Source organism: Geotrypetes seraphini, chromosome 7 (genome assembly GCF_902459505.1).
Source record: "Geotrypetes seraphini chromosome 7, aGeoSer1.1, whole genome shotgun sequence".
Lineage (NCBI taxonomy): Eukaryota > Metazoa > Chordata > Amphibia > Gymnophiona > Dermophiidae > Geotrypetes > Geotrypetes seraphini.
The window spans coordinates 194979051-195001723 of record NC_047090.1 but is presented as its reverse complement, the minus strand read 5'-3'; the positions used below and the strand labels follow the sequence as shown (position 1 = coordinate 195001723).

The 22673-nt window shown below is 46.3% G+C and overlaps 1 protein-coding gene across 5 annotated transcripts in view; it reads right to left on the bottom strand.

Moving 5' to 3' along the window:
* AREL1 (apoptosis resistant E3 ubiquitin protein ligase 1) overlaps positions 1–22673 on the bottom strand; it is a 293395-nt gene that overhangs the window by 174140 nt on the left and 96582 nt on the right. For 4 of the 5 annotated variants that reach the window (XM_033951578.1, XM_033951577.1, XM_033951580.1 and 1 more), the window contains one exon: positions 20190–20359. The exons of the other annotated variant lie outside the window; for it this stretch is intronic. In XM_033951578.1, coding sequence (XP_033807469.1) covers positions 20190–20359 — 170 coding nt within the window. The remainder of the gene's footprint in view (positions 1–20189; positions 20360–22673) is intronic. 5 annotated transcript variants of the gene reach the window in all.

Genomic DNA, 22673 nt, shown 5'->3' with positions numbered 1-22673 from the left:
AGAAGCTGATGAGATTGGATTGGCAGGACCTATCCTTGGTGAATCCATGCTGACTGGGATCCCGAAGATTCCCTTCATTCAAGATCGTGTCCAATTTGCTTTTAATTGTGTTTCCATGAGTTTGCACACTATTGATGTGAGACTCACCGGTCTATAATTCGCAGCCTCTGCCCTGCAACCCTTTTTATGCAGAGGAACGACATTAGCTAATTTCCAGTCCAGGGGAACTTTCCCCTTACTTAGGGAGAGATTGAATAGCTCAGCCAACGGTTTCGCCAGGACATCGCTCAATTCTCTGAGCACTCTTGGGTGCAAATTGTCTGGTCCCATGGCTTTGTTCACCTTGAGTCTTGCCAGTTCACTGTAAACTTCACTTGGTGTGAACTCAAAATTCTGAAACGGGTCTTCTGTGCTTTGTGTTGCCTTCAACTGCGGACCGTGTCCCGGTGCCTCACAGGTGAAGACTGAGCAGAAGTATTCATTCAGTAGTTCGGCTTTATCGGAATCTGCTTCCACGTAACTTCCGTCCGGTCTTCTAAGGCGTACTATCCCGCCTGTGTTCCTTTTTCTGTCACTAATATACCTGAAAAAGGATTTGCGCCCCTTTTTAATGTTTTTTGCCAGAATTTCTTCCACTCGAAGTTTTGCCTCCCTAACTGCCATTTTTACCGCTGTAGACCTGGTCCTATATTCTACTTTTGCCTCTCTTTTCTCCGTGCGCATGTAGGAGAGAAACGCTTTTTTCTTCTCCTTAATGAGGTGCGAGATCTCCGCGGTGAACCATTGGGGTTTATTGTTTCTTTGTCGTTTATTTACTGATTTTATGAAGCGGCTAGTTGCTTCATGTATGGTTGATTTCAGTGTTAACCACTTAGCTTCTACATCATCGGTATCTGATGGACGAAATCTCCCATGCGTGCGAAGTCTGTGCCCCGGAAATTGAGTACCTTTGTTTTCGTGTTTGATCTAGGGAAGCCTTTCCTAAGGTTGAACCATACTATGTTGTGGTTGCTGGAGGCTAGCGTATCTCCTACTGAGACCTCTGAGACGCTTTCCCCGTTGGTGAGTACCAGGTCGAGGATCGCCTGGGCCCTAGTGGGCTCCGTTACCATTTGTTTGAGACGTGCTCCCTTTATGGAGGTTAAGAGCCTCCTGCTACCGCTGGTTGTCGCTGAAAATGAGTTCCAGTCTGCATCAGGCATATTGAAGTCCCCTAGCAGTACAGCTTCTCCTCGTAGAGTGATATTCTCTATGTCTCAATTAATTCTGTGTCCATGTCTTCCAGTTTTCTTGGGGGTCTGTATACCACACCTAGATACAGGCATTTTTCTCTGCCTCTTGCCAGGTTTACCCAGAGGGACTCCCCGGTGTACTTGACATCTGTGATCCTGGTGGTTTTGATGTCCTCTTTAATGTATAGAGCTAACCCCCCCTCCTAATCTGCCCTCTCTATCCTGACGAAGTAGATTGTAGCCCGGTATAGCCATATCCCACCCATGTGAGTCCGTGAACCAAGTTTTAGATATTGCCACCACATCTAGGTCGGCATTCCTTATTTCAGCCTCCAATTCTAGAATTTTGTTACCTAAACTGTGTGCATTGACATAGATGGCCCTCCATATCTTGTGTTTGCTAAGTCCCTGTGAGGCGTATCCTACCCGAGTCGGTGTGACTCCCAAAGAACTGTTTGCAATGTGGGTACTTACCTTGGACATGGAAGCGGAGTTTCGACTCACCTCATCAGGATAATTCCTTTCTGCACTAATATGTTAATTCAGAGCCAACGTTCTGGCCAAGTGCAGAGATTCTAAGTACGTTTCCTTCTGAAATACTGCTGGAGCAACTACACACAACTGTGAGATGGGAACGTGATTGTCTAGCCTGGCTGCTAGCAGGGAAAACATACAAACATTTGTTTGAATCAAAATAAATGCTTTAAGGCAAAATTCAAAGTTCTGAATTCTAGGAGAGGAAACTAAACTCTCCTCAAAGAAAAAGAACACAGTTTATCTTGCAGCTCAGTGTTTGCAGGCAGAAAACAAAACCACATACGTTTCACTGCACTTCCATGTCCACAGGAAAAGTTTCAGCTCCTACCAGACTCTCCTGGATGTCCATTGCTTCTTCTTGGTCCTGCTCACATATTCCAGAGGAACAGAACACTTCCTCTGCCTCAATCTGTTTCTCCAGCCTCCTCTGGCTGGTGAGAGAGAATCTCACTCTCTTCCTGGCTCTCGTCAGTCCCTGCTTGCCTCTCTCTTCTTGAAACTCTGGACTGCCTCGCTTCAAACTGTGGAGGATGGGGAAGGGCTCTCCACACACTAGCTTGGTCCGTTTGTCTACCTACAGGTTTCTTTCCAGACCTGGCTCTTAAAGGAACAGGCTGCTGGAAAGGAAGTAATCTCCTGGCAGTGTCAGGGGTAGGTTTAAACTGAGTAAAGTTTTCCTGCCTGTCCTTTTCCTGCCATTACTCATCTGATGCAATCTCTCTGTCTAAGTAGTAGTCAGCTAATTCTGCAGTCTGAGTTTCAACTTGATCAGCTCTCCTGCATCAGGATTTAATGAATTTCCTCCCCATCTTTGGGACAAAACCAGAAATGGACTTAGGTTTGTGACTACATACATTACATATTGTTCCTTTTATATCTTGGTATTTGCATTTCTATGTTATAAGTTTTGGATCATACCGCGATAAAACAACTTCAAACAATACAAAACAACTTCAAACAATACAAAACACAGCCCTAAGACTTATCTACTCACTGAAAAAATACGACCACATCACAGAGGCATACCACGACTCACACTGGCTCCCAATACAATCCAGAGTGCACTTCAAATTCCACTGCCTACTATTCAAAGCTATAAAAGGAGACAGCCCTACCTACTGGAACAATAGACTAACTCAATTCAACTCAACCAGACACAGGAGAACCCACACAATATTCACACACACACCAACCAAAAATGTCAAACGAAGAAAAATGTATGACAACCTACTGGCCACCAGAGCAGCGAAACTAGACTGACAACTCACCAATTTGCTGACTTCGACCACAGACTACAAAACCTTCAAAAAGGAAAAAAAAATCCTACTCTTCAAAAAATATATAAAACCCATATAACACAACCAAACATACTCCAAACTCCTCCTGCAATACCAACTACTCATTAGCAAACCAGAAAATGTTCAAACTATTCCCTAAGTACTTCTTAATATCTTAACAATATGTATTTCTTAATATCTTAACAATTCATATGTAATCCGCCTTGAACTGCAAGGTAAAGGCGGAATAGAAAACACTAATGTAATGTAATGTAATCATATTTGCACATTATTTTTAATGGTATGTCATTTATTATATTTTAGTCCTTTGTTGTCCCTGAGGAAGGCGACAGTCGCCAAAACTTGGATCCGAGTTGGGACCACATTCATTTTGTATGTTAAGGACTTGATTTTGGACTTTGAAAAATGACCAATAAAGTATATGTAACTGAAGGTTGGTTTTGATATCTCCTGTGCCTCTTCTTTTGTTATATTTTCAATATAGCATAGTTACTTACCTGAAACAGGTATCATCTAGGAATAGCAGGCATATTCTCACATGTGGGTGACATCATCCACAGAGCTCAGTATGGACAGTGCAAAAGTGTACTGTCACTAACTTCTTAGAAGTCTCGAGACTGCCATTACTGCACATGCACAAGTGCTTTCCTATCTGACATCAGCTGCGGGACCATCAGGTCAGTAAAAAAAACTAAGAAGCCAACTAGGGGAGGAAGGGTTGTGAGAATATCTGCTTGCGGTTCCTGGATAACACCTGTTACAAGTAAGTAACTGTGCTGTATTCCAGGACAAGTAGGCACATGTGGGACTTCCTAACTGATATATAAGGTCCAAAAGGTGATGGCGAAAGCTAGAAGATTGCATAGGGAAAGGTATGGCTAGTAAGGAAAAGGAGGTATTGATACCCTTGTATAAGACTTTGGTTAGACCTCATTTAGAATATTGTGTACAATTCTGAAGACCGCACCTTCAAAAAGATATAAAAAAGATGGAGTTGGTCCAGAGGAAGGCTACTAAAATGATACGTGGTCTTCATCATAAGGCATATAAGAACATAAAAAGTTGCCTCTGCTGGGTCAGACCAGGGGTCCATTGCGCCCAGCAGTCTGCTCCCACAGCGGCCCATCAGGTCCATGACCTGTAAGTGATCCTTTGTCTAAAACCCTTTAATCCCCATTTTTCTTCTATCTATACCCTTTCATCGTCCTATCTCTACCTCTATCTATATCCCTCAATCCCCGTAACCTTCAGGAACTTGTCCAATCCCTCTTTGAATTCCCTTAATGTACTCTGTCCTATCACATCCTCTGGAAGAGCATTCCAGGTGTCCACCACCCTCCGAGTGAAGAAAAATTTCCTAGCATTGGTTCTAAACCTGTCCCCTTTCAGTTTCTCTGAGTGCCCCCTTGTTTTGTAGTTCCCAATAGGCTGAAGAAACTGTCCCTTTCCACCTTCTCTATGCCCTTCATGATCTTGTAAGTGTCTATCATGTCTCCTCTGAGTCTTCGCTTCTCCAGGGTGAAGAGCCCCAGCCTTTCTAGCCTCTCTGCGTATGAAAGGTTTTCCATACCTTTTATCATTCTTGTCGCTCTTCTCTGAACCCTCTCAAGTATCTCCTTGTCCTTCTTCAGGTACGGCAACCAATATTGGACACAGTACATGGGGAAGCACTACAAGGATTTCAGGGACCAGACGGACTCCATCTGACCAGTAGGGGTAAGAACGTCTTCGGACACCGACTAGCCCGCCTGCTTCACAGGGCTTTAAACTAGGTAAGTCGGGGGAGGGTACCCATTCACATATTAGTGCAGAAAGGAATTATCCTGATGAGGTGAGTCGAAACTCCGCTTCCATGTCCAAGGTAAGTACCCACATTGCAAACAGTTCTTTAGGAGTCACACCGACTCGGGTAGGATACGCCTCACAGGGACTTAGCAAACACAAGATATGGAGGGCCATGTATGTCAATGCACACAGTTTAGGTAACAAAATTCTAGAATTGGAGGCTGAAATAAGGAATGCCGACCTAGATGTGGTGGCAATATCTGAAACTTGGTTCACGGACTCACATGGGTGGGATATGGCTATACCGGGCTACAATCTACTTCGTCAGGACAGAGAGGGCAGGTTAGGAGGCGGGGTAGCTCTATACATTAAAGAGGACATCAAAACCACCAGGATCACAGATGTCAAGTACACCGGGGAGTCCCTCTGGGTAAACCTGGCAAGAGGCAGAGAAAAATGCAGGGTTGCAGGGCAGAGGCTGCGAATTATAGACCGGTGAGTCTCGCATCAAGTGTGCAAACTCATGGAAACACTAATTAAAAGCAAATTGGACACGATCTTGAATGAAGGGAATCTTCGGGATCCCAGTCAGCATGGATTCACCAAGGGTAGGTCCTGCCAATCCAATCTCATCAGCTTCTTTGACTGGGTAACAAGAAAGTTGGACTTGGGAGAGTCTTTGGACGTCGTGTACCTGGACTTCAGTAAAGCTTTTGACAGTGTCCCAAACCGCAGGCTGCTAAGCAAGATGGAATCGATGAGGTTAGGAGAGACACTAACTGCATGGGTCAATGATTGGCTGAGTGGCAGACTTCAGAGGGTGGTGGTTAATAGTACCCTCTCTAAAATATCGGAGGTGACCAGTGGAGTGCCGCAGGGCTCAGTCCTGGGTCCACTCCTTTTCAACATATTCATAGGGGATCTGACTCAAGGGCTTCAAGGTAAAATAACACTATTCGCCGTTGACGCCAAACTGTGTAATATAGTAAGTGAATACAGTTTACAGAATTATATGGCGCAGGACCTGCTTACATTGGAAAGTTGGTCCTCAACCTGGCAGCTAGGCTTCAATGCTAACAAATGTAAGGTCATGCACCTCGGAAGCGGAAATCCATGCAGGACGTACTTCTTGAACGGAGAAACTTTAACTAGGACTTCAGCAAAACGAGATTTAGGAGTAATCATCAGTCCAGACATGAAAACTGCCAATCAAGTGGAGAAGGCTTCATCTAAGGCAAGGCAGATATTGGGTTGTATCAATAGAAGTTTCGTCAGCCGAAAGCCTGAAGTCATAATGCCGTTGTATAGGGCTATGGTGAGACCTCATCTGAAGTACTGTGTGCAATTCTGGAGGCCACATTACAGTAAAGATGTGCACAGAATTGAATCAGTTCAGCGGACGGCCACCAGGATGATCTCGGGGCTCAAGGGTCTCTCTTATGAAGAGAGACTGAACAAATTGCAGCTCTACACTCTCGAGGAACGTAGGGAGACATGATCGAAACATTTAAGTACCTCACGGGATGTGTCGAAGTGGAAGATGATATTTTCTTTCTCAAGGGACCCTTGGCCACAAGAGGGCACCCGCTCAAACTCAGGGGCGGAAAATTTCATGGCGACACTAGAAAGTATTTTTTCACAGAGAGAGTGGTTGATCATTGGAACAAGCTTCCAGTGCAGGTGATCGAGGCAGACAGCGTGCCAGACTTTAAGAATAAATAGGATACCCATGTGGGATCCCTACAAGGGTCAAGATAAAAAAATTGGGTCATTAGGGCATAGACAGGGGGTGGGTAAGCAGAGTGGGCAGACTTGATGGGCTGTAGCCCTTTTTTGCCGTCATCTTCTATGTTTCTATGTACTCCAGATGTGGTCGTACCATTGCGCGGTACAGCGGCATGATGACTTCCTTCGTTCTGGTTGTAATACCCTTCTTAATAATACCCAACATTCTGTTTGCCTTCTTCGAGGCTGCTGCGCATTGTGCCATTGACTTCATTGTTGTATCCTCCAGCACACCCAAGTCTCTTTCAAGGTTACTTCCCTCTAGTACTAATCCCCCCATTTGGTAGCTGAACATCGGATCTCAATGGAAGAGATCTCAATGGAAGAGAGTAAACAGTGGAGTGCTGCAGGGGTCTGTACTGGGACCGGTGCTATTTAACTTATTTATAAATGATCTGGAAATTGGAACAACGAGTGAGGTGATTAAATTTGCAGATGACACTAAACTGTTCAAAGTTGTTAAAACGCAGGCAGACTGTGAGAAATTGCAGGCGGACCTTAGGAAAATGGAAGACTGGGCGTCCAAATGGCAGATGTGGACAAATGCAAAGTGATGCACATTGGGAAGAATAACCTGAATTACAGTTACTGGATGCTAGGGGATTAGCGCCCAAGAAAAGTATCTGGGTGTCATCGTAGACAATATGATGAAATCTTTAGCCCAATGTGCAGCAGTGGCCAAAAAAACCAAATAGGATGCTACATATTATTAAAAAAAGGATAATTATGCACAATATTGTAATTATTCTTTAGTTTTTTTTCTGACATTAAGAATTACTGAATTTATGTTGTGTAACAAATGACAATTTTTCTTTTATATATTTCTCTGATTTTCTGTAACAAGAGAATTCTTGTGTTAAATTTTGAAATTAATAAATAAAATAATATAATAAAAAAGGAATGGTTAACAAGACTAAGAATGTTATAATGCCCCTGTATTGCTCCATGGTGTGACCTCATCTGGAGTATTGCGTTCAGTTCTGATCTCCTTATCTCAAGAAAGATATAGCGGCACTAGAAAAGGTTCACAGAAGAGCAACCAAGATGATAAAGGGGAAGTAACTCCTTTTGAATGAGGAAAGTCTAAAGAGGTTAGGGCTCTTCAACTTGGAACAGAGAAGGCTGATGTGAGATATGATTAGTCTACAAAATCCTGAGTGGAGTAAAACGGGTACAAGTGGATCGATTTTTCACTCCGTCAAAAATTACAAAAACAAGGGGACACTTGATGAGATTACAGGGAAATACTTTTAAAACCAATTGGAGGAAAAAAATTTTCACTCAGAGAATAGTTAAGCTCTGGAACGTGTTGCCAGAAGATGTGGTAACAGCGGATAGCGTAGCTGGTTTTAAGAAAGGTTTGGACAAGTTCCTGGAGGAAAAGTTCATAGTCTGTTATTGAGAAAGACACGGGGGAAGCCACTGCTTGCCCTGTATCGGTAGTATGGAATATTGCTACATCTTGGGTTTTGGCCAGGTACTAGTGACCTGGATTGGCTACCATGAGAACAGGCTACTGGGCTTGATGGACCATTGGTCTGACCCAGAAAGGCTATTCTTATGTTCTTATCTCAATCTGTATACTTTCGAGGAAAGGCGGGAGAATGATAGAGACATTTAAATACCTATGGGTCATTCCATGTCAAGTGGACCAGGAGCCCATGCGCGACCCGCCTTGAAATTCAACCAAATTTTACAGGGGTGTTGTCTAGGGTCTCAAATGAAACTCTGCAAAATTTTTGGGATCTATCTCAATTTGGTCAAGAGCTAGAGGTGGTTCAACAAAAGCAATCAATTCACTCCCATGCCTCGTGTGACCTAAAACGCCAACTTTGCTTAAGCACTGCGGCAGAAAGAAACTACCTAGGAGTCTGAAATTTAGCAGTTTGGTACAACACCTTGGGGCAAGTTTCTGTGCCAAGTTTGAAATCTTTTGCAAATGTGTTTCCATTTCTACAGGTCAGCTAAGTAGGCAAAAAAATTAATAAAACGAAAATTTTTGCCAAAATTTGGCTCCATACTGCTGCTGGTAGGTAAGTCAGCTGAGAGTACAACAGGCTTGGGCAGGCAAGCAAGAGGCAGGAAAAGAGAAGGAGATAAAAACAGAGCAGAGAACAGGCGAGGGGAAGAAGGAACAACAGAAGGCATGAGAGAGCAAGGGGCATCGGTGAGAGGTAGCTCCGCCCACCCTGACATCATTCACCAGAGCTCCTCCTTAAAAGGGGAAGGGCCAATGGCGCTCAGCTGTTCGGCACACTTAGGGCTCACCTTAGCAAAAGGGCCTTGAGAAGGGCCGAGCCACCGCTAAAGGAGAGCAGAAGGAGACCACAGCAGGCGCAGAGGACACACAACCAGGCAGACACAGCAGGCGCAGAGGACACACAGCCAGGCAGACACAGATGACAGAGCAGGTGCAGAGGACACATAACCAGGCAGACACAGAGGAGACAGCAGGCACAGAGGACAGCCATAGCAGACCGGCAAGCGGGCAGCAATGGAAGCAGCAGACAGAAGCAGGATGTTGAACTACCCAGTTTTCTGCACCGTCTGCCATATGTATGACTACCTCCCATCTGGGAGGCATTCTTACATATGTGCTCGATGCGGAGAACTGGAGAGCCTTTAGAAACAAGTCAGACTCCTGGATGGCAGACTACTGGAACTTGAGGCACTTCAAGCAGTGGAGAAGGAAGACAGAGAATGCAGAGAACATCAAGACAGAGGACACCATTGAGGAAGAAGTCTAAGAGCTGGAGAAGTTCATAGAGGAGGCATACAGGGAGGCATTTTGGTTGGATTTCAAGGGAGTCAAGTGTGGGCGGTTTTCAGTATTGGTCCAATTGACATGGAATGACCCCTATGTAATGTAAATGTGCATGAGTCGAGTCTCTTTCATTTGAAAGGAAACTCTGCAATGAGAGGGCAAAGGATGAAGTTAGGTGATAGGCTCTGGAGTAATCTAAGGAAATACTTTGTTACAGAGAGGGTGGTAGATGTGTGGAACAGTCTCCCAGAAAAGATGGTGGAGACAGAGATGTTGTCTGAATTCAAAAGGGTCTGGGATAGGCATGTAGGATCTCTCAGAGAGAGAAAAAGATAAAAGTTACTGTGGCTAGGCAGACTAGATGGTCCATTTGGTCTTTATCTGCCATCATGTTTCTATAAGGGATGGAGGGAAGTTGGCATCTAAACAGAGAATATATTTTGTAGAACTGCTTGGGTGAACGGATTATCCTGTCTGAAAGAGACTCCAGACAGTAATGGGATGTAAAAGTATAAATTGAGGACCAGGTGACTGTTTTACAAATGTCCTCAACAGGCATGGAACGTAGGTAAGCTACTGAATTGCCATTGCTCTTACTTTATGTGCTATAACACGACCTTCCAGCGGCAGCCCAGCCTGAGCATAGCAGAATGAGATGCAGTCTGCTACCATACAAAGATTGTTTGACCCAGCAGCGGCCATTCTTATGTTCTTATTTAGTAACAGGAGCTCCTATTCTATTGAGATCGAATGACAGGAACAGTTTAGTGGTAGCTCTGTGAGATTTGGTTTGATGTAATAGAAAGCTAAGACACGCTTACAGTTCAGTGTGTGGAGCACCGCTTCACCAGGGTAGAAATGTAGTCTGGAGAAGAAGACAGGTAAAACTATAGATTGGTTGAGATGAGATTCCGAGACTATTTTTGGTAGGAATTTGGGACGAGTACGAAGAATAACTTATCATGATAAAAAGTTGTGTAAGGTGGATCAGAGGCTAGTGCACTATTTTAGAAGCCTTCCTCTGGACCAATTCCATCCTTTTTTATAACTTTTTGAAGGTGCGACCTCCAGAATTATACACAATATTCTAAATGAGGTCTCACCAAAGTCTTATACAGGGGCATCAATACCTCCTTTTTTCTACATGCCATACCTCTCTCTATGCAATCTAGCATCCTTCTAGCTTTCGCTGTCACCTTTTCAACCTGTTTGACCACCTTAAGATCATCACATACAATCACAGCAAGTCTCGCTCTTCTGTCGTGCACATAAGATCTTCACCCAATATACTGTACAACTGTACAAATTAAGATGACTACTTTCCAAGTGAGGTATTTAAGGAGTGTAATTGCAAATGGTTCAAATGGAGGTTTCATCAAAATGGTGAGAACAACATTTAGGTCCCAAGCAACTGGAGGAGGTTTGATTTGAGGTTTTGAATTCATGAGCCCTTTCATGAACCTAGAAACCAATGGGTGTGTAGCCAGAAGCTTGTTGGTCAAAGGTATATGAAAGGCACTGATGACCTGAGTTGAAGATTCAAGTTTCCAAGTTTATTTAAAATTTTCTATCCTGCTCTAGGGGGAACCTTGAGGGCACCTGTAAAACAAATTATAACAATACAATGTAAAAATAAGAACCAACATAGTATATAAAGTTGATGTTCATGACACAGAAATACAAAAAATTATAACAAAAAAAAATTATCTTCATACTGCCAATTGGCTGGACACCGACTACGACCTCCATGGATCCTTGCCATGTGGTCAGGGGTGGGAAAGGCAACCTGCGCCTTGAAAACCGGGTGGGTTTCACTTCAGACACATACAGTCTGCACTTAAAGCCGGTGACAAGTGAATTCCCCCCCTGGAAACCGAAATGTGGAGTCCCGCAAGGCTCCCCCCTCTCTCCAATCCTTTTCAACATCTACATGTCCTCTCTGAAACTCCTTCATCTATCCCCCCCTAGAAACTCTCTACACCTACGCCGATGACATCCTCATCCTCCTTGAGACCGACTCGAACCTCTCTAACCTCGCTGAGAACATATCCACTTGTATTACGAATCTCCAATCCTGGGCCCAATCTGTACAAATGAAACTGAATGAGTCCAAAACAAAACTACTTTGGCTCGGCCCAACATTAGATCATTTACCCACCTCCATCCCATTACCTTCTGGACCCACTCTTCAGCTTGAGTTTTCAAGCAAAGTCCTAGGCATCGTCATAGACTCCTCTCTCTCCTTCAATGATCACCTCAACTCTTTGATAAAAAAATGCTTCTTTTGCCTTCATATGTTCAGGAAGGTGAGATCCTGCTTTCATCATTCTCACTTTACCGTCCTCGTTCAATCTACTATCCTCTCTAGACTGGATTACTGCAATTCCATCTATATAAGCCTAACTAAGAAAAACCTCCATAGACTTCAGCTAATTCAGAACGCCGCGGCTAAGCTTATTTTCGCAAAAGGCAAGTTCGATCATGTCTCCCCACTCCTCTCCAAGCTTCACTGGCTCCCAGTATACTCCAGAGTCCTCTTTAAATGTGCCTGCTTAGCCTTCAAGATCCTACATGGCGTCCTTCCTCCCGTCATCCCACTCTTTTGGAATTCCTCAAAACCACACTCCACCAGACCCTCCCAAAAACTGAAACTATCAATCCCCTCTATAAAAGGTATATCCTGCACAGGAAAACTTGGAACATCTCTCCCCTTTAGAACCACAGAACTCTGGAACAACCTCTCATCCCCACTCAGAAACTCAAGCTCCTTCCAATCCTTCCGCAAACACTTGAAAACTTGGCACTTTGCAAAAATCTAATCACCTCCCATTCTCCAGTATTCTGTCCATCTCTTTCCCTCTTAGTCCCTCTCCTTTATCCCTTATTGTAGTTCCTTTCCTCTTAACTCTGTAAACCGTGCCGAGCTCTGCGCTTGCGGAGATGGCGCGGTATACAAACCTAAGGTTTAGTTTAGTTTAGTTTAGAAATGGACCCAGAGTCTAGGAAGGGTGCCACAAAGCAGGCTGGCTCCATAGATCCACCAGTTTCTCTGTGAAACTGCAGTCCAGCACCATGGGACTGCATAGTTTCCTCCAAAAAGGGGACCACTGGAAAGGGGTTTTAAGGCACTGAAGCCACCAAAAACAGGAACTTTAAGTGAAAAATTAAGAAAAAGAAGCAGAGTAACTGCAAAAGACTTCTGCATGGATTGTTTGCAGAAATTTCTTGCAGGAATCAGAACTGTGTTAGTGCCTAGGTTTTCAAAATATATTTTCATCCGTGCTGAAATAACAAAATGTTCTGGTCACAGGTCACCACATGCATAAAACACATGAAGGGGCATAATCAAAACATACGTCTAAGTCCGGTTCAGACATATGGCGCTAAATGCCCAAAGTTGGCAGAGAGATAATGTCTGTTCTCTAAAGGCAAATCACTATACATCCAAAATATTTTATTTTATTTTTTGAAAATTGTCTATCTGGATGTCCAGGCAGTTGATCTTCCAGGCCACCAGTACGTCTATCTTTATACCACATTTTCAACCAAACATTCGTTCAAGTCTCAAACGTCCAGAACAAGACCATTTGGACATGGGAGGGGCCAGCATTATGATGGACTGGCCATCCAGACATAGCAACAGAGCAATGGGGCATCTTACAGGGCACTGATGTGAACTTCACAAAAGGGATGCCAGATAAACATCTCACCAGAACTCCCTTATACGTTATGGTGAGCCCCCTCAAAACCCACTATACCCACATGTCTACAACCCCAATAGCCTTTATGGTTGCAGGTAGCACCTATATGGCAGTAAAACATAGTTACTTACCGTAACAGGTGTTATCCAGGGACAGTAGGCAGATATTCTCTACATGTGGGTGACATCACCGACGGAGCCCCCTAGCAGACGTTTTCGCAAGCAGACTTGCTCGAAGACCTTCAGGCTTGCGATTGACCCGCGCATGCATGCATACTCCTCCCGCCCCCTGCCTAGGGCATGCGTCTCTTCAGTGTGTCCTCAGTTCAGATAGCTAGCACAGAAGCCAACCATGGGAAGGTGGGTGGGTTGCGAGAATATCTGCCTGCTGTCCCTGGATAACATCTGTTATGGTAAGTAACTGTGCTTTATCCCAGGACATGCAGGCAGCATATTCCCTACATATGGGAGACCTCCAAGCTAACTAAAAAGGGATGGAGGGAGAGTTGGGAATTCAGGAGAACAGATTACGCAAAACAGATTGTCTGAAATGGCCATTACGCCTGGAGAAAGCATCCAGACAGTAATGCGAGATGAACGTATGAACAAAGGATCAAGTGGCAGCCTTACAGATTTCCTCGATGGGAGTCGAGCAGAGGAAAGCAACAGACGCCGCCATCACCTGTGACTTGATCCGGCAGGGAGAGACCAGCCTGAGCGTAACAGAAAGAGATACAAGCGGCCAACCAGTTAGAAATGGTCCGCTTAGAAACAGAGCGATCCATGTGATTAGGATCGAAAGAGAGGAACAGCTGGGGAGCAGAACGATGAGGAGCGGTGTGCTTCAAGTAGAAGGCCAGCGCACGCTTACAATCAAGAGAATGCAGAGCCACTTCTCCAGGGTGAGAATGGGGCTCCGGAAAAAACATAGGAAGAACAATGTGAAACTCAGAAACAACCTTAGGCAGGAACCTAGGATAGGTACGGAGGACCACCTTATCGTGATGGAAGACAGTGAAAGGTGGGTCAGCAACCAAGGCCTGAAGCTCACTGACCCGATGAGCAGAAGTGAGAGCAATAAGAAACACCACTTTCCAAGTAAGAAACTTCAAGTGAGCCCGTGCCAGCGGCTCGAAGGGGGGTTTCATCAATTGGGCAAGGACCACGTTAAGATCACAAACCATCGGAGGAGGTTTAAGGGGCAGATGAACGTGGAAAAGGCCTTTCATGAAGAGGGAAACCACAGGATGAACCGAGATAGGCTTCATGTCAATCGGCTGATGAAAAGCTGCAATAGCACTGAGGTGGACTCGAACCGAAGAGGACTTGAGGCCAGCGCCAGACAAGTGCAACAAATAATCCAGGACAGCAGATAAGGAGGCAGACAGAGGCTCCTGCTGTCGAGTAGAACACCAGGAAGAAAAGCGGGTCCACTTCTGAAGGTAACAATGGCAAGTGGACTCCTTCTGAGACGCCTCCAGGACATCCAACACAGGCTGGGAGAACTGGAACGAGGGTATTAAGTCTAAGTCTCGAGGAACCAAGCTGTTAAGTGCAGAGACTGGAGGTTGGGATGAAGCAGAGAACCCTGGCTTTGGGTTAGCAGAGAAAGAAAAACAGGCAGAGGAAGAGGCTCCCTGGAACTGAGTTGCAACAGAGGGAGAACTAAGGTTGTCGGGGCCATTGAGGAGCTATCAGAATCATGGTGGCATGTGAAGACTTGAGCCTGACGAGAGTCTTCAGAATCAGAGGGAATGGAGGGAACGCATACAGGAACTCGTTCGTCCAATCCAGAAGGAAGGCATCCGCTTCGATCCTGAGAGGGGTGTAAACCCTGGAGCAGAAGCGGGGTAACTTGTGATTGAGGGGGGATGCGAACAGATCGACATCCGGAGTCCCCCAACGAGCAAATACCTGATGCAGTGTTACGGAGTGGAGAGACCACTCGTGAGGCTGCAGATGACTCAACTTGTCCGCCAGACAATTCTGTTGACCTTGAATGTAGACCGCACGAAGGAATATGTTGAAGCGGATGGCCCAATCCCAGAGCCGCAACTCCTCCTGGCACAGGGACAGGGATTCCGTTCCCCCCTGTTTGTTGATATAAGACATGACGACCTGGTTGTCAGTGCAGACCAGCACCACTCGGTCGCAAAGCAGGTGACAAAAAACTTTCTGGGCAAGGAAGATCGCTCGAAGCTCCAGCAGATTGATGTGACAAAGTCTGTTGGCACTGGACCAGAGACCCTGAGTGCGAAGGCCGTCCAGATGAGCCCCCCAAGCGTAGGCCGACAAATCCGTCATCAGGACCCGCTGCAGAGGAGGAGCATGGAGTAGAAAACCTCTGGAAAGATTGGAAGAGAGTATCCAACGGAGAGACTTTTTCAACAAAGGGGTCACAATGAGTCGAGAGACAGGATCCCAATCCTGATTCCACTGGGACGCCAGAGTTCATTGAAGAATACAGAGGTGAAGTCTGGCAAAACGAGTCACGTGAACTGTGAAGGCCATGTGACCTAGGAGGACTATCATGAGCCGAGCTGGAACCGAGGACAGCTGGATCACCCGCCGGCATAAACGGACAAGGGCCTCCTGACGAAGCCGAGGCAAGAAGGAGCGGAGATGAACCATGTCCAGGACCGCTCCGATGAACTCGAGAGACTGGGACGGGCAGAGGTGAGACTTGGGAAAGTTCACCTCGAAGCTGAGGCTCTGAAGGAGCAAGATTGTTTGATTCGTCATAGAAACATAGAAATAGACGGCAGATAAGGGCCCACGGCCCATCTAGTCTGCCCACCTTAATGTCCCTCCCCTACCTTTGCCCTGTGAAGAGATCCCATGTGCCGATCTCATTTGGCCTTAAAATCAGGCACGCTGCTGGCCTCAATCACCTGTAGTGGAAGACTATTCCAGCGATCAACCACTCTTTCAGTGAAAAAGAATTTCCTGGTGTCACCTCGTAGTTTCCTGCCCCTGATTTTCAACGGATGCCCTCTTGTTGTCGTGGGACCCTTGAAAAAGAAGATATCTTCCTCCGCCTCGATGCGGCCCGTAAGATACTTGAACGTCTCGATCATGTCCCCCCTCTCTCTGCGCTCCTCGAGCAAGTATAGCTGTAATTTGTCAAGCCGTTTTTCGTATGGTAGATCCTTGAGTCCCGAGACCATCCGGGTGGCCATTCTTTGCACCGACTCCAGTCTCAGCACATCCTTGCGATAATGCGGCCTCCAGAATTGCACACAGTATTCCAGGTGGGGCCTCACCATGGATCTATACAATGGCATAATGACTTCGTCGCCCGCAGGACTTTGCGGCGAGACGCTGCCTTGATCAGACAGTCGTCGAGGTAGGGAAACACCTGCAGCCTGCGGAGACGCAGGGCAGCAGCTACCACCACGAGACACTTCATGAAGACCCTTGGAGAGGCCGCCAGGCCGAAGGGAAGAACACGATACTGGAGATGGAGATCCCCCACCCGGAATCTCAAATACCGGCGAAAGGCCGGGTGTATAAGAATGTGCATGTACGCCTCTTTGAGGTCTAGCGAGCACAGCCAGTCCCCCTCGTCCAGGAGGAAGGGTGAGCATTCTGAACCGTTCCCTGACCAGAAACTTGTTCAGAGCACGGAGGTCCAGGATCGGACATAGATCCCCCGTCTTCTTGGGTACCAGAAAGTACCGGGAATAAAAACTGGTGTTCCACTGGTCCGGGGAAACCTCCTCGACCACCCGGAGGCAAAGAAGGGCCCGAGATTCCTGCAGAAGGAGAGGCAGCTGAGACTGAGCAGAAGGAAACTCTCTCGGAGGCATGTCCGGGGGTACGTGGCTGAAGTGAAGGGAGTACCCTTCCCGGATGACAGTCAGCACCCAACTGTCGGTGGTAAGACTTTGCCACTGGGAATAGAAATGAAGGAGTCGACCCCAGATGGGGGAAGGGGAAGACTCCAGTAGGAAGGAAGCACGAAGGCTCGTACTGGGATTGTCAAAAAGATGGCCCGGTGTTCGCCGGGGCCGGCGGCTGGGCCTTAGCTTGACGTTGCTGCTGCGGCCGTTTTGAAGGAGGTCAAAAGAAGGCAGGAATGGATTTTTGTGGATACCTCCAGAGAGGAATTTTGTATTGTCGAGCTGGAGGAGCCTTCGGTTTAAGTTTCACCAGAGATGCGAAGGACCGCTCGTGGTCCAAGAGGCGTTTTGTGGCTGCCTCGATGGAATCATCGAAGAGCTCATGACCCACACACGGGAGATTGGCAAGACGATCCTGTAGATTTGGATCCATATCCACAATCTGGAGCCAAGCAAGGCGACACATAGCGATCGCAAAGGCTGTAACTCTCGAGGACAATTCAAAGGCGTCGTAAGAGGCCTGAAACATATACAGGCGGAGTTGGGAGAGGGTCTCCTCAAGTAGACGAAATTCCTGATGCTGAGGCTCTGGCACGACCTCCCGGAACGAGCGGAGGGCATCCACACAGAACCGGAGGTAGGACACGGTTTGCCATCATCAAATTTTGATAAAGGCAGTGACCAAATTAGTCCATCGTACAGCCCTCCCTGCCCGGGGGGATGGCGGTGTAAACCTTCGAGGGGTTAGACTTCTTCAAGGAAGACTCAACCATCAAGGATTGGTAGGAAAGCTGAGCACTTTCAAACGCTTTTACCAGGATCGTTCGGTAACAGGACTCCAACTTGGAGGGAATAGCCGTGACTGCATATGGTGTCTCCAGGTTCTGGAGAAATGTCTGCCAGAGAACCTGATGTAAAGGAAGGTGAAGTGCCTCACTGGGCGGATGGTCAACTCCCATTTCTGCCAGGTATTCCTGGGTAAAGCGGGAGTCAGACTGAAGATCCAAGTTCAAAGCTCTGCCCATGTCAGAGATGAAACGAGAAAAGGAGGAGTTCTGAGAAGAAGATTCATCATCCAGGGGAGACTCTGACCGAGACCTGGGTGCGGCCAAGAAAGTGGGAGAAACTTCCCTTGAATAGTAAGCTGGGGCTCAGAGTCCTGTGAACAGAAGACCGAAGAGGCTCGACTAAGGCGTCTAGGGGGCGTCGAGGAACAGTCCCGTGCAAGATGGACCGGGGAAGAACCCGGAGTCCGAGGGATCCGCTGGTGAAGCCTTGGAGAAGATGGGGCAACGGAAAATTCCCCTACTGGCTTTGAAGAAGGCCCCTTAGAGGCCGGCAACCGTCTCAATGGGGAACACACAATAGAGTCCAACTCGAGGACAAGCGTGTGTCTGGATGGCCTCGAGGTCAAAGACCGGGGCCTTTTAGAAGAGGCGAGCCTCGCCGCACTAGCGGGGGAAAAATGGGCCCCTGGCCTGGACCCCCAAAAGGTCATCGGCGACTCAGGGGATGAAGAATCGCTCGAGGGAATCCGACGAGTCTTACGGGTGAGGCCTCGAGAGACGAGGGGATGGCTCAGGCTGGTCGGACCGCGACTGGGTCGAGACCGAGGTCAAAGTCGTCGAAGTCGGGACTAGTTGGCTCATCACCAAGGAAAGCTGTGTGGTAATAATAGCCTTAAGCATATCTTCGAACATAGGCACCAAGACCAAAGGTAGGTGGGTCGGAGGTGCAGCAGTGCGCTCCTTCGGGGGCGACCTCGAGGAAGATTATTCCCTATGTGAGGAGGCACGCTTAGATAGATGTCTCGAAGACGCCGACGAGGCAGCGCTGACATGAGACTCCAAGGTAAGCTTCTTTGCCGGCACACCTGAGGAGGTAAGAGAAGACTTACCCGAGGCCGGAGTAGCAGGAGGGGCCGAGGCTGGAGCTTTCGAAGCCGATGGGGACTTTGAGGCCAAGGACTTCGAGGTCGAGGCGCCCAATGAGGGTGCTGAGACCGAGCTCGAGGCCTGTCCCGCAAGATCCATGGGGCCAAAGAGTTGGAGAATCTTGGCCACCCTTCGACAGAGCCCGCGGTTGCAAAGTCGCACAACGGGGACACGTTCAGCGCAGTGCTCAGTACTCAGGCACTCCACACACTAACAATGAGGATTGGTGATGGAGATAACCCAGTTGCACTTAGTACAGTTTTTAAATCTGGAACGAGGCCTGGACATAAGGAAAAAAAAAAAAAAAAATACGGCTGCGGCCCCGAGAGGCCAGGTGGCAAGAGAAAGACCGGGGACCCGGTCAAAATTATACGAACTGGAAAAAATGAAAATAAATGAAATGAAAGATGCGAGCACAGCGACTAAGAGGAATTATCCAAACAAGCCGTGGTGCTAGAGGGACAACGATATCGAGCGAAGCAAGGGAGAAGTGCTTCTGGCTCCGCGGAAAACATAGAACTGAGGACACGCTTAGGAGACGCATGTCCTAGGCAGAGAGGGAGGGGCACGCGCGGGCCAATCGCAAGCCTGAAGGTCTTCGAGCAAGTCTGCTTGCGAAAACATCCGCTAGGGGGCTCCGTCGGTGACGTCACCCACATGTAGAGAATATGCTGCCTGCTTGACCTGGGATAAAGCAGGGTTTGGGGGAGGCTTTGTGGTCTCACATTTTCCACCATGAATGTAGTGGTTAGAGTGGCTTAAGGGCCTGGGTCCTCCTCTCTATAGTTCACTTGCCCACTCCCCAGGCTTCTTAAGACACCTTTATGCAGCTCTACTAGGCTTTCCAATACCAGGTGCTGATGTTCTGAAGACAGGTATGTATTTTTTAATTCTGATCTTTGCAGGGGTGTGAGGGGATCAGTGAACACTAGGGGAATGTGTGTGGGTCTTTACTTTGTCTCTGCAGTGGTTATCTTTGGATACCTTTTTGGCACTTAGACCTGTTTTTACATCATCTGACAACATATAAGTTTCATCTAGGAAGTCTAGTAAAACATTTGATTATCCCTGCAGGATGACTAAGTCTAGGTCGCCCAAATACCACCCTAACCACTCCTCCAGATATGCCCCTTTCAGCTCTGGGCACATTGTGGCATGCAGAGGCATAAAAGGTCCCTTGATACATCCAGAAATTTGGCTTGATTATTGGCACTTGGACAACCTGTCTTTTAGGTCGCCGAAGTGCCAACTTGGGCGGATTTTTAGACGTGTTAGTTTTGATTATGAGCCCCTTAGTGCATAATGGTCTCACCTCATGGATGTCCACACTATAATTTTCTTCATCAACTGGGGACAAAGAATTACTGGTAGGATTGTCATATTCGTCTCTTGGGATGATCTGAAAGGTATGCTGCTGTCCACATATCAGCACAAGTGTGGAAAAATGATACATAATCTTGGTCTTGGAAGGAACAACCATTCCTGAAAAATAAGAGAGTCACTACACAGACTCAAGGACAACACCTAAGGAAAATGTCTTGATACATAGATATCTGAGAACTTTATATTTGTAAAATAAACCTAACTGGACAAGAGAATTGCAACTGTGCAGTGATTTATTAAATTAGTTTTATATCCTGTTCTTCCCAATGAGCTCAGAATGTGTTAACGTACATAATATATATTCAAAATGGGTTACCATTTGCTATACTTATAAAACAGTGTGTTTACCCTAACTTGACACCCATATAGTAACTGTAATTACAGTATCAGAACTGTCACTCTGGGGGGTCACGTGAGGCACTCAAGCTGAACAGACGTGCCTTCATGCTTCTCCTGATCCAGCCTCATTTAACTCTTATTTTCAACTGATTCTGCATTGCTAAGTCATGCCAGACTACTTTGAATTGCGGGGGAAGTAACAGCGATCAGACTCAGCTACTAGCAGTGTTTGGCTGTAGTGGTATGCCGGCTCGCACCCTGAAAATAAATAAACTAGCCAGCAGTCACGCTACATTTTTCAAGATGGCTAACACACCTGCCTCTCCAAAGAGCGGCCCCTGTAATTACCTTACAAGAGGAAGCAACTCTTAAACTAAAAAAACATCTCACAATATTTCTGGACGACCGCCTAAGCTCCAGTAATCGGCAGATGACATTAACGATACACTGGAGTGACCAGGCCTCCCAAATACAGCATGTAAAGGAATGAATCTTGACCCATGAAGACCGGACGAGAGACTTAGAAGCCACACTGAGGGTGATGGAAGAGCGGTGCAGGAGACTCAAGGACAGAGCGGAAGACCAAGAGAACAGGAGCCACAGACACAATATCTGTCTGACAGGGCTTCCTGAAACCCTGCATGAGAAAGAGCTTTGGGATTTAGTCTCCATGTAGCCTCTGGTGGAACTGGGAGTAGGCAATGCCGACCTACCCCTGCAAGTGTTCGCAAAGTGGAGGAGCGTTGCACGTGACCAGTGATAGCTCGAATCCTGAACTATGCAGACAAGCACAAACTGTTGAGTCTCTATAAAACCAGATTGACATCAGATTCTCAAGTTCCAGGATTATTCTGCTAAGATTTCAGAACAACAGAGAGCATAAGACCCATATTGTACATAGCTGTTCCAGAGGAAATTCAAGTTTGCACTACAATACCCGGAAAAAGTAAGGGTCTCTCATTAGAATTGCATGTTGTTCTTGATGATGCCTGATGAGCTCAAAGACTTTTTGGCTAGACTGCAATGAACCCTAGTGGTAGAATGGTTGGAAGCTGTGGGGCCTATATTTCTTTGCTGATTCTTTGTGATTTTTACTAATGACCCTGGGAACTTTGGACCTGAATTTTGCCACCCTTCCCCCATCCTGCAATCAGTGGAGTGAATGCTGAGGGAATGCTCCATGAGGCCTTTTCATCCACTCCCTTATCCCGGATTGGTCTGGAACCCTAGAACACCTTGTTTCCTGCTTTTGAGTCTGAAATTGGGGGGCTGAGGCATGCAGACAGCCTGTTTGACCCATGGTTGTCATTGAGTGAACATGGGGGTGTCCTAGGGGTGCCAGCCTTATTTGATGCACTCATGACATTTTCCTGATCGGGATCCAGGAGTCTGTAGACTGGAGGAAAGATCATTTCCGACAGAATGGGGTCAGACTTTTTTTTTTTTTTTTTTTTAGTTCAAAACATTTTTATTGGGTTTTATATAAACAACAAAACATAAATAAAGCAATATAAAATGAAACAATGAACTTCTGTTCATATACATATATAAGGTGAGCATTCATATACGTCAATATAAATGATCCATTGAACCAAACTAAATGCTCATCATAACAAGGAAAGGTCAGGAAGGATGTATATGAACAAGTATTTGCAAAGAAGAGAAGGCAGGAGGAACGAAAAGGAGAAAGGAAAGAAGAGTGGAAGGTCTGAAGGAGAAGAATAGAAGTGGTCAGCTAAGTAGAATGAATGAATTGGTAAAGAAATTTCCAAGATGAAGAGGGACTTGAGTGGTATGAAGATAATTTGGATATACAACGTTTTTCAAAAGCATACTGTTCATATTTTTGATATAAGCAGAGAGAATTCCACCAGAAGTTATAATCCAGCAGATCGGCCGATTTCCAATTCTTGAGGATGCGCATAATGGCAGTGGTGATCATCGCATCTATCAATCGTGGAGGGCAGATCAATGAGGCAAAACAAGGATGTTGGTATCGAAGGATGACAATGTCAAATGAAATGTCTTCAGTACAAGATTTTATATCTTTGATAGTAGTCCAAATGCGGGACCA